Raw genomic sequence first — 12,352 nt, 5'->3', positions numbered from 1 at the left:
GCCTGGCACGCCATCCCCAGCGCCCAGCACGGGTGTGGAGTTAGTGCCCACAGACCCCGCGCACGGGGCTCCGCCCTCACTCTCCCGCCCCACCTGCACACCCAGCTGCGTCTCCGCAGCCCGGGGGCCTTCTGACCGCTGCTTCCAGTCTGCTGTGCACCAAGAAGTGTGACAAGTCAAGCTTGTCCCAGCTTCGTTCAGCCTGTTCGCGGCCAGGCTCCAGGGGAGGCCAGGGCACTGCTGTCAGCGGACGGTGTTTTCCTTGCCACCTGTGCTCTCGCGGCCTCCGAAAGGCAGGGCTCTGCCCCGGAGTGCAGCAGAGGGCGGACGCCTCTCTCTGCTCTCCCCGCCCTAGGGGGTGGGGAAGGCGGGGGATGGTAACTTTGGCCGAAGTCCCAGGCAAGTGTCCACCCTGGCCCTCTGACCTGCGCCTGCTTTTGGACGGGCCCAGAGGAAGTTACTCATTGCCCAGAAACCCAGCTCGGGTAAAGGACAGAAGGAACTCCAAAGGTCTCTCCAAACCCACCACCCCAACTCAGACCCAAACAGCCTCGAGTAACCGGGTGTCACTGCCATGGAGGAAACAGAGAGGTCTGGACCGCAGGTGATACCCTTGGTGTATTCGTGTCCCTGGGGAGCACTGCCAGGGCGAGGCTGTGTGTCAGGGACCTCCCAGGAAGGTGGCTCCCCACCACACTTGGATCAAAAGCTGAATTTCTTGCCATGACTTTTTACAGTGTGGCCTCTCTGAGCTCAGCCACTCTCTCCCTCCCTCCCTCCCTCCTTCTGCTTCGGCCCCACTGGACATTTTACATCAACATCATCCCTGCCTCACCACGCAGGAGGCGATCAGTCAGGTTGTAAGATCAATGATGTGGGAAAGGGGAATGCAGATAAGATGGCTGGTGCTACAGCTGCTTCTGTGGATTAAGAGGTGGCTATGAGGAAGGAAGCCATATGCCAAGAATGGCCAAGCAGAAAGACAGAGAAGCCTGATGACCACAGACAGGCCATGCCAGCCGGGAGGGTCCACATCCGGGCCTTTAGGTGAGAAATGCAAACTCCTTCTCTAGTCCAGTTCCATTACAGCTTCCTCCCTGACACGGGGCCATGTGGTAGACAGTTGGTGTGTGCACCTTGAAAGCCAGGACAGAGGTAGGGAGTTTATCGCGTAGGCAACAGAGGTCTCTGCATCCTTCTGTAAGGGCAGAGATGTGAGCTGGCGAGCAAGGAAACTGTGCCACGCCCAGAGGAGAGCTGGTGAGGGCAGGGTGAGGGCAGCTGCAGCCTCCAGACCTACAGCCCAGGCAGCCACGCAGGGCCTGGCGAGTCACAACAGCCCAGCCAGTGCTGATCACACACATCCCCGTCCCGGCGGCAGAAATACCAAGATTTGTCCATGCTGGCTGGTGAACAGCCCTGGGGCCCTAGCGGGGGCCCCTATCCCAGGGGGCAGCTCTGGGAAGCCCCAAGACCTCCCCACCACCAGGCAGCTCTTGGGCTCCGTCCAGGCCCCCTTCTCCGAGAGGCACCATGGTCCGCTGCATGGAATCTCGGCCTGGCCTCTGGCCTGCATCTCCAGCTGTCTGGAACACACCCTAGTGTCCCAGAAGCCCCATGTGCTCATGGAGAAGGCAGACTCGGGTGACCGGGGAGGAATCCTGTACCTTTCCCTGGCTCATCAGCTGAGAGGCTCTCTGCAGCACGGCCCGGCTCCGCCCACTTCAGCGGGCCCATCGCCCCACAAGTGGCAGGCCCAGTCACCCGGTGCTAGCTCAGAGCTCACCATAGCCCAGCAGAGGCACCCCATCACTCACGGAGCAGGTGGCGACAGTGGGAGGCTTCTCTCTCCCTCCCCCTGCCTGGGCCCCACTAAGGCCTGCCCGCGACGGAGCCAGGGGTGGTCACATGCCCATATCGCCTGTGCAGCCCACTGGGGGCCCACCGCCATGGCCACGCCGGGCGCCAGTCACCACGGGGAAGACTGGGCTCTGCCCCTCCTCCTGGGGAGCCCTGGCCGCCGAGGCCCGGTGAGAGTGCCACGGGGTCAGCCCTGGCGCAGAACCCCGTCTCTCCCAGCAGAGGCCTCCGCAACTCGGACCCTGGCCTTCCCAAAGACCCTCCGAGTGGGGCTCTTCCCTCACGCTGCACGGGGAATCGTCAGGAGGAACTGCTGGTTCCAGACCCCACCCCAGACCCGACCAGAGCGAGCTCCCGGGCCACCCCCGGTGACCGCGCCTGCTGTGCCCATCAGCCCTCGGCCAGGCTGAGCTCGGGGCCACGGCCAGGGCGCGGGTGGGCGTGAATGCAGAGGAGGCCAAAGCCACGGCCTCCGGCTAGCCCTCGGTCACAGCCTGCTGGCCTCGGTGCCCGGGGTTGACGGCCCTGGGCGGAAGTTCTCGGCGTGCCTGGTCGGAGCTGCCACGTGGGGCTGTGCCCTGGCTCGGCCCCTTCCAGCGCCTGGTCTCCACTCCAGGGTCCTCGCTCTGGCAGGAGGGGTGGACCGAGGGGTGGAGGGTGAAACATGCCAGACCCAGCGCTGACCAAGGGGCCCCTGGACAGAGCAGTCAGCTGCCTCAGGGTCTCAGAAGCCCCTCCCCACACCCCCTCAAAGCAGCCCGTGGCCTCAGAGAGCGTTTCCTGCAGATCTGCAATTAAAGGAGGTGCTGAAGGTGATGGCCCAGCGCAGCACTTTCCCAGGTGCTGCGATCTAATACATTAAAGACATCAGGAGTGGGGCTTCCCTGGTGGCGCAGTGGTTAAGAATCCGCCTGCCAAGGCAGGGGACACGGATTCGAGCCCTGGCCTGGGAAGATTCCCACATGCCGTGGAGCAACTAGGCCCGCGAGCCACAACTACTGAGGCCTGCGCTCTAGAGTCCACGAACCACAACTACTGAGCCCGCGAGCCACAACTACTGAAGCCCGTGCGTCTAGAGCCCGTGCTCCGCAACAAGAGGAGCCACCGCAATGCGAAGCCCGCGCACCGCAGCGAAGACCCAACGCAGCCAAAATAAACACATAAATTTATATATTAAAAAAACCCATCAGGAGCGAGAGCTCCTGCGGAAACGCGGCACCTGTCCCAGTGCCCACCGGCGGCCCGACACCCTGTCCACTCACAGGACGGCTGAGGGGCAGCACTCGGGACCACAGACACTTCCTAGCTGCCCTGCCCTCTGGCCACCTTCCCCGGATGGTCTAGACCGCAGCAAGGACTCCACACAGAGCTTCTGGGCCCCTCGCCTTGGGCGGCGCACCCCCAGCCTCAGCCGCCCACACCTGTTCCTCCTCCATTCGCCGCGCGACTCCTGCCCCCTCCCGGCCCGTGGGATGAACGCTCGCCCAGCCCAGACCCGTGCCCTACCTCATGAGGCTGGGCATCCGGACCCCAGGCATCCGCTGCAGGCCTGCCCTGACCCTGAGCACCCTGCTAGCCGGCCTGGGTTCTTTCCACACTTGCTCATGTGCTCATAGGCTGCTCTGTGCTTGAGCGTGAAGCCTGTACGAGGGGGGCTGGCCGTCTGTCCGTCCACAGCTCCTGCCCACGCAGCTCAGGACACACCACAGAGGCAGCAACTGAGGCTCTCACACCGCACAGACCCCCCCGACGGGACCACGTTCCAGTTCACAGAAACTTGCCTAGACGCCAGTTGGTATTCAGCTGCCCTTCCATCTGCCTCACACGAAGAGCCCTCATGCACACTGGCCCCGCTGCCTGGACACTTGTCCTCCTTGGTGCCCAGCGCCACCCCCGGGGGGCCCCACCCCGAGGACGAGGGGCTCCACCACGGCGGTGCGGCCACCTCCTGCCGTCTCACCACCGAAGGCCCTTCAGGTGGGCTGCTAGCTCGTTCACCAAGAACGGCGTGCCCAGCCTGCCCGGGTTCCAGCTGTGTGACCTCAGGCAGGTTCCTTACCCTCTCTGTGCCTCGGTCTCCACTTCTACATCAGATGGCGACAGTCCCTGCCCCACAGGGCTTTGGGGCGGTGAGTGCCAGGCGCCTGCACCCGCTGGGTCTCACGCCTGTGCCTGCTGCTGCTGGGCGCTGCCCCTGAGAGCCAGTCCCGAGTGGCGCGCCCAGCTGCATCCCTGCCCACACAGAGCTCAGCACACAGTAGGTGCTCTGCAAGTAACTGCTGAGCCAAGAGCTCCTCCCCTTCCCCCAGGACACACAGGGCCCTGCAGATGGCCAGGACCAAGGTCTCCTGCACCCCAAGGGCCAAGGCAGGAGCTGCGGAAAGGAACGCAGAAGGATGCCGGCACCTCCGGGAGGCCCCTCGGCTGTCCCTGTGCTAACTCTCTCACTGCATAAATCCCGAGTTAGTAGAAACTTCATTGTTCCTGAAAAGCGGGGGGTAGGAGGGAATTGCGAGGGGCCAGGCGCTGTTGCTATTAGCGGAAGTCTCTGTTTTGGGGTGATATTTACGGCCCCCAGCATGGAAACGCAACAGAGTGTGGCCCCCGCTCTGCCCATGGCTCCCCCATCCCAGGGAACCCTGGACTGAGACAGCTGCTGACAGGCCAGGAGCTGAGGCCCGGTCCTGCAGTCCCAAGGGGCCCGGGCAGTGTCCCAGGTCCCAGCGTGGATGTCTACCGCATCTGGTCCTCAGCCAGGTCAGGGAGGCGACAGTCACCCGCACACCCCACAGGAGAACCACGACCTTTCTGCCTGGTGTCCAGGGCCCTGCCTGCTGGGGTCCAGGTCAGCAGGAGGGGCAGGTGAGGGGGTGGAAGGCTTACCTTGTCATCCCCGTCGCTCTCGCTGTCGCACTGCAGTGGGGGGAAGAGAGAGAGAGAGGTGAGTCAGCGCCCCACAGGCGGGTCAGGTGCTAGGGGCTGAGAAGGTGAGAGTGTGGGAGGGGCCTGGGCTGGGGGGGAGGGCCAAAGGAGGCGGCTCTGGCCGCCCCACGCCCCGACTCGGGGCCTCAGGTCTGGGATGGGGGTGTCCCCAGCCAGCAGGACCAGGGGCCCAGGCACCGGGAGCCGGGAGGGATCTGGGGGCCTAGGCAAGCCCTGGGTGGGGGCTCCATCGAGGACCTGGGAAGGGGGCTGGTTGTGGGGTAGGCGAGGCAGAGGTGAGACAAGGAGTGCACGTGACCGGGCAGATGCAGGCCAGCACCGGCACGCTGCAGCAGGCCCGAGCTACCCGGTAACCCCAGGAAACACGTGGAGCAGCCCCCCGCCCCCTCAGGCTCCCTCCCAGGTGCTGAGCTCTCCAGGCAGCGGGGGTGCCACGGTGAGATGCGAGGGGCCCCTGGCTGCTTACGAGGCCGAAGGACCAGGGCTCAGGGGAGGGACTCTGGGCACCGTCTGGGCAGGGAGACAGAGAGGCCCAGCCTCGGGTGGCCTGAAGGGGCCGCAGGGAGGGCGGGGGGCAGTGAGGGCTGGGACCCGTGGAAGACGAGCAGTCAGGACAGCCTGTGCTGCAGGTGCTGCCTGGCGGGGTGGGGGCCACCTGCTCCCCCTGCCCTCCCTGCAGGTGCCCCAGCAGAATCCGCTCCACGTTGTAGCGCAGCTGGTTAAGGGAAGATTGTGAAAATCGTGCAAACAAATCCTTGTTTTCCATTTTCAGTGAGCAGAGCTTTAAAAAGAAACCACAGCAATTTTCCCCCTAAAAGAATATAAACCATAAAGAATCTCTTCCCAGCAACTGTAATTGTGACACGTTTATGTCAAGTGAATTACGCTGCTGAAAATAAATCTCCCCGGGCCGCACAGGAGGGTGATGGGCCCCAGGCAGACATGAGGACGTGCTCCACAGACACGTGCTGTTTCGTGGGGCCCTCCACCAGACCCGTTCTGCGATCGCACACGCCCTCCGCGCCCTGGGGCGAGGGCCGGGGCGGGTCCAATGACAGAGTTCACCGAGTGTGGCGGCCTGCCTCTGCTTTAGCAGGTGGAGAGTGACCCTGGGGACAGGGGGATCTTCCTGAGGCTGACAGCAGCCCCGTGGACCCTCTGGCCCCCAACCTCGCACTGCACCCTGCAGGCTGGCCCAAGACCTCCAGGGCGCGTGTCCCTTCACAAATGGCAGAAGGGACCACGGGCCCAGTCTCCTGGCCGTACAACCACGGTGAGAGGCCAGGTCCACCCCTCATGGCTGGCTGGCTCTAGCAGGGTGGCTGAAACCCAGAGACAGAGCAGGAAGGCGAGAAGGGGAGGTGGGAGATGAGGCTGGAAAGGCGAGTGGCCAGAACGTGCAAAGCTTCACTGCGCAGCGAGCTTGGACTGAGCTTTGTCGTGCGGCCACATGACCGGCACTTCCGGACGCTCTCTGTGCCAGCAGGGAGGGGTGGGGGGACTGGGGGCTCGTGGCCTGTGGGAGCGCGGCCTGGAGGGGGGCTGTGGGGGACAGGAACCCCTCTGATGCTGCAGAATTAGCTGAGCTGCCAGACACCCCCAATCAGGCCTCTTTATGCCTAACTAGCCCTTGAGGTGGAAACTGCAATCCCATCAAACCGTCAGGGGGCCAGGCCTTGGGCGCAGCGCACCTGTCCCTTGGGCAGCCTGGAAGCACCCCTAGGCCTGGCCCTGCTCCACCCCAGGCCCGGTTCCATCCTTTCTGCGCTTTCGGACGGTGCCACTGGTGACAGCTAAATGATCTGACGTCGAGGAGGGGGTGAGGGTGCTTTCCAGCGAGTCGGAGCCTATAATTAACCAAAGAGCTCACCGTTTTCAGGCAGCACAGGCTGCACTGCAAATGAATTCACGTTATTAAGTCCCACTGAATTAACGTTTAACTGCAATACAGTCGGAATTGAATGAGGCAATTAATCAGGACAAAGAGAGAAAAAGAGCCCCATCTGTCTTGTGGGAGCTGCCTGAGTGGGGCGACCTTCACGGGGCTGCGCTGGGCTGGGCGGGTCCTGGAGGGCGTCATCCTGGTGTGGGTGCGGGTCCAGGCGGGGAGTCCACAGAGCAGGGGACAGCCCCTAGGCCCCAAGGGATGTGCTGGGTATGGTGGGAGCCCAAGACATGGGCTCTGGAGCAGACGCCTGCTCTGACGCTGTGCTGCCACCTACGCTGTGCAGCCCTGGGCAAGTACCATGACCTCTCTGTGCCTCAGTTACGCTTCTGTAAAGCAGAGCCAACAGCCCACCTACAGGATTGTTGTGCAGCTTATATGAGTGAATACGGGCAAAGCACTGGGACAGTGCTGGGTATGTACTCATCATGATACACCGTGTGGTTGTATTTTCACCACCACCGCCACTACCACCACCATCATCACTGTCACCACCACCATCACCACCACCATCACTCAATATTATTATTGTCTTCCAACTAGGCCAAGAATGAGCGTTTCCCCTTTGGAATGGCTGAAGGCCCAAACCTGAGCGTTTCAGGGAGGCGTCTCTGGGCCCTGGAAGTACCAGCTCTTGCCTGACCCTGACGGCTGCTGACCAGAAAGGCAGCACTGCTTGGCCCAGATGCGAGCCCAGTATCAACTGTACCCTTCCCTGCTCGCCCCCGGCTCCAATCCCGCTCCGGAGGCAGCACGCCCCTCTACTTGCCTACCAGTTCCGCCCAGCCTGGTCGAGCCAGCAAACAATGAACCAGTAGGACTACTCATCCAGGACCAGCCCCTCTGCCCCTCCTTCAGTCAGCCCAGAGGGTTACAGTCCTGAGTGCGCCTCAGCTCACCCAAGGGACCTCAGACCCCGTCAGCCTGAAGCCTGGGCCAGGTGACTCTAATGAGTGGCTGGGGAGAGGCACCCCGCTGGGAGCTCAAGACCACCCCGTGTAGGTCAGAGGCAGATGTGAGCTCAGGGTCCCGCATCCCAAAGCCCCAAAGCTCAGCTCTTCCACGTCCCAGGCCACCGTGTCACTCACGCTAATAGATGTGACGTGGGGATGCCCAAGGCTTAACTGCGTGTCGCCCACGTTCACGGACGTGATGTGACGAGGGACCCATCCATGGGTGGACATGGCCTTGAGACACAGCGTGAGAAGCCATGAGCTGGATGAGGCTTTGTTTGGCCTAACTGGCCTAATTTTCAAAAAAAAATTCGCTGCTGGCTTCCCAGTTGGCGCAGTGGTTGAGAGTCCGCCTGCCGATGCAGGGGACGCGGGTTCGTGCCCCGGTCCGGGAAGATTCCACATGCCGTGGAGCGGCTGGGCCCGTGAGCCATGGCCGCTGAGCCTGCGCGTCCGGAGCCTGTGCTCCACAACGGGAGAGGCCACAACAGTGAGAGGCCCGCGTACCCCCCCCAAAAAAAAAAAAAAAGAAAAAAAAATTCGCTGCCAATATTTAAAAATCTGGAGATTTCTCATGAGACCCTGCGTCTTACTGGGAATGCGGAGCCACGTGCCCACACACAGCCCCACCCAGTGCCAGGCAGGGCTCCGCTGGGCCCCCGCCCCGCCTCTCCTGGCGTCCAGGGCCTGAGTGCTGGCCCTCATCGCATGCTGGGGACAGAGCCCCCCGGTGGGTCCTGGAGCCCGGGGCTCCCCTGCCTTCACTCTCGGTGATGGTGGCTGCTCGTTTCACCTCTCTGAGCCTCAGTTCTTCGTCTGCTGAGACGGGGGGCCTCCGTGCTGCGGTGGCTTGGGGTTAAATTAGTCAGTGTGGGTGGAGAGCTCAGAGCAGCAGCTGGTTGGCAGTCTGGGCTTCATAAGTGTGAGCCGCTGTCGTCGTCATCTCCACCTTCCTCAGTGTCACCCCCATCGTCACCGTCATCTTCATCATCAGCACTGTCACCTTCGCCGTCACCGTGATGTGCCCCGGCCCCTTCCTCCATGTCACCCGACCAGCCCTTGGAGGCACCTGAGCCATCCACGGGCCTGGGCACAGACACTGTCGCCGGACAGTGCCTGCTTCCCTGGGGGCACCTGCACAGCAGGTCTGGAGAGCTTGGCCTCCGTCACCGAGACCCTTCCAGAAACCTGGGCAGCTACTGGCTTGGGGCGAGGGCGGCTCACGGGCCTCCACAAATTGACACGGCTGTTCAGCAGCCGCAGAGACGGGCCTTGTTCTGCTCTCAGAGCGAACGTTAATTACCGCTGCGTCACAGCAGCGCTGAGGAAGGCTGCCTCTCCCACTCCCCAAACAAAGGCATGAAAAATTCCTGGGCAGGGAGCCCTGCTGCTGAGCCTGTGCCCCCAGCAGACGTTCCAGCACCCAGGGCTGGGCCAAAGTCACCCATGGGGGCGGGGGTGTCCCTCCTGATCGCTGCGGAGTCTCCACTGTGCAATGGAGACACAGGTCGAGGGGCGGCCGGGGGGCTGCTGGAAGGAGGGTGTGAAACCGCCCCGGCCCTTCTTCTCACTCAGGCGGCCCCCCCTCCATCCAGGGGTCCAGCAGGCTCAGGGTCAGTGTGGCCTGGCGCTTGGAGGCGGGGGTGGGCCGGCCCCTGCCCAGCAGCAGGCCCTGACTGCAGAGCTGCTGGGGGCCAAGGAGGGCCGGCCCCTCCCCCCGGCCTGGGCCGGGCTCCCAGTGGGCACCGTCACCTGCAAAGGCCGGAGCAGCTGCAAACTGAAAAAGTACGCAGGGTCCGCGGTCTGTGCGTGAGTGGAAGGTGACAGGACGTTCTGTTCAGGCCACCTGAGCGTGGCAGCGAGGAAGGTCTGAGCTGCTGGGCAGCCGGTGCTGAGCCCTGCCCTGGGTCGTAGCCACGTGGCCGGAGGTGTGCCAGGGGACGCCCGGGGAAGCCCCGGTGGCACAGTCCTCGGCGTGGGCAGCGCTCGCTGGGCATGTTCTCGCGGCTCATGTGTGCCTTTTGCACGCCTGAGCGCCAGGACACGGGAGTCGTGCTCCGAGGCATCTCACACGTGAGCACCTGGCACCCTGTCCAGGGCTGCTCTACCCTAGCGTGTCCCGCCAGCTGTCCCACTAGGGTGTGGCACCTCAACAGTCAGGCGACCTGCCGTGGGGCCACGCGGGCCCGGGAGCGGTGGCTGTGTGGACGGTCCGTGCCTGCGCTCGGGGCGCCCGCCCGTGGCCCCACATCAGCTCCAGCTTATTAAACACTCTGCTTTTTGGAGCCGCTTTGGAAGAACTGGGGGAGGAGAGAGGGGCGTCACTGCCTGGGGAGCAGAGGGACCCCAGCCCGGGCGGAAGCGTCACCTTCGCTTCTGCTGCAAACGCCCTATGGGGATGTAGAACACATGCCAATTGAGCGACTCAGCGAAAATACAGAGCCAGGTGAGGCGCTGTGAGCCCTGCTGGGCCGCGGGCAGCCTGGGAAGAGGCGGCGCTGTTCGGTTACGCTCTGCAGTGGCAAGGCCACTTCTCATCCTTGTATGCGCACCTCCAACATGTAAAGGAGCACCGGCTGAGGGTTTCAGCCAGGCACCCCCTCCCTGTCAGAAGTAGACCCTGGGGGCCCTCGGGGGCGGGGGTGCCAGGAGGGCAGTGCTGGGGCCTCTGCTGTCTCATCTGCGGAATGGGGTGCCCATGGGGTTGTCGGGTGGCTGGCTCTGCAGTGCCGGGAGTTGGGCACACGGCTGGGGAAGGCTGGTACCGCCCTCCTTTCAAGGGCGGCCGCAGCCACCAGTGCTCACCCTGGCATAAGCCCACTTCACAGACGAGAAAGCAGAGGCTCAAAGGTTAAAGGGATTTATTTGCGGCCACATGGCCACTGAGCAGGGGCTGTGAGCTGGGTCCGGGCCCCAAATGGCCCTGTGCCACTGTCCACCTGCCCTAGAACCCCAGGCAAGCCCTGGGACCGCAGGGCTGGCAGGAGTGGGGGCAGAAGAGAGGCAGAGGCCCAGAAAACCACAGGGCACGGGGCTGATGCTGTGTTTGCTCACTGGGCTTGCTTCCACACACTTCACTAGGCCCCGCCACAGATCTACCTGCTTATGGACGGGGAAACTGAGGCAGAGCGGTTGGGAGTCCTCCTAGGGCATGGCTGGAGGGTGGGTGAGCAGGGCTCCGGAACCCACAGTCTTAACCTGGCCCATATCGTCAGGGCCCCACGCCAGCGACTCCCTCGTGGTGGCCAAGACTGGACTGAGGTCCCAGTATTGTCCCTCAAAGAGCCCCTGGCCCCCTCGGCCCAGGAAGTCACAGTCGGCCCTGATTAACTAGGCATGATGCCTGGATGGTGGATCCTGAAAATCCCATTCTTGTTTACTCAGCTAAGTCACTTTTTCTGAGTGTTTAGGCTTTAAAGCAAAACAAAGCACTAATTACTCAATTAACGAGCAATTAAGTTACTGCATCCTAACAGCCTGAGCCTGGACTGCCTCTGTGAGCAGAGAGAAGGTGGGGAGACCACCGAGCAGGGATGCGCTGTGGGGACGCCATCCGTCATGGGGTGCAGAGGGGACAGAGGGGCCCGAGTCCGCCTGGGCCAGGTGCTCAGCCCACACGGCCCACCTGCCTGCCCCAGGCCCCTCCGGGCCGGGAGGACTGAGCCCCGCAGCCCGTTCCCCTTTCCCCGCTTCTGCCTGAGCGCCTGTGCCTCGCCGGCCGGGAGCCGGAGCCAGAGGTGGCAGTGGGTGGAGCTCTGGGGGCCACAGCGCCGCCAAGCCTGGCTGAGAAGAGATGGCCCTGCAGCCTGGCCGAGGGCTTCGCGGGGCCTGAGAGCCAGCGGGGTGGGGGGCTGGGGCCCCTCCTGCACTTTCAGACGCGGCTGAGAGCTGCCTCTGAGGGAAGCCTCCGGGGACACGGTGCGGGTCTTGCTGGCAGCCCGGCTTCATCCCAGGCCCCAAGTCTGAGCTGTCGCTGTGGACGCCGCGGCTTCCGAGCGGCCAGCGTGTGGTCTGTCTTCAGTGGGGAGAGTCTGGGGTGGAGCCGGTGCCCAGTGAGAGGGGAGGCGGGCACAGCAAAAGCCGCCCCTCCCAACCCGCCAACCTCAGGAGGACCTGGAACAGAATTCCAGGCCTTCCCACGCCTGGCCTGTGCAACTGGCCTGCTGCCCCGCCCCCCATTCCCCTGCCAGGCTGGCCTTCCCCACCCTTTCCTGAGCTGGGCTTGGGTGCAGTTCTCCACAGCTGCCTATGCAGTCCTGACCTCGCCCTGCAGCCATCTTCAGTTAGTTGCTCATTTGTTTATCATCAGCCTCCTTCCAGTGAAACCCAAGTTCCCTGAGAACAAAGATCTCATTCTGGGACTTCCCTGGTGGTCCAGTAGTTAAGACACCCCGCTCCCAATGCAGGGGGTACGGGTTCAATCCCTGGTCGGGGAAATAAGATCTCACATGCCACGCGGCAAGGCCAAAAAAAAAAAAAAAAAAGTACAAAGATCTCATTCCTGCAGTCTAGCGCGGGCAGGGAATGAGTGACTGACTGAATGACTCGGGGGGTACACACAGACCCCGGACAGCAGGGGCAGGGAACGAATGAATGAATGACTCGTGGGGTACACACAGACCCCGGACAGCAGGGGGTAGGGAGTGAATGA

General features: G+C 63.1%; 1 protein-coding gene across 15 annotated transcripts in view; it reads right to left on the bottom strand.

The window, feature by feature from the left end:
• Nucleotides 1-12,352, bottom strand: part of FBRSL1 (fibrosin like 1) — an 85,666-nt gene that overhangs the window by 27,922 nt on the left and 45,392 nt on the right. For 14 of the 15 annotated variants that reach the window (XR_007471885.1, XR_007471886.1, XM_049698521.1 and 11 more), the window contains one exon: nucleotides 4,744-4,773. The exons of the other annotated variant lie outside the window; for it this stretch is intronic. Coding sequence is in view for 12 of the 14 variants with exons in the window: in XM_049698521.1 (XP_049554478.1) it covers nucleotides 4,744-4,773 (30 nt within the window). In the remaining 2 variants the exon portion in view is untranslated. The remainder of the gene's footprint in view (nucleotides 1-4,743; nucleotides 4,774-12,352) is intronic. 15 annotated transcript variants of the gene reach the window in all.

This window comes from Orcinus orca, chromosome 15 (genome assembly GCF_937001465.1).
Source record: "Orcinus orca chromosome 15, mOrcOrc1.1, whole genome shotgun sequence".
Lineage (NCBI taxonomy): Eukaryota > Metazoa > Chordata > Mammalia > Artiodactyla > Delphinidae > Orcinus > Orcinus orca.
Note: the sequence above shows the minus strand (reverse complement) of the source record. Positions and strands in the feature narration are given on the sequence as shown.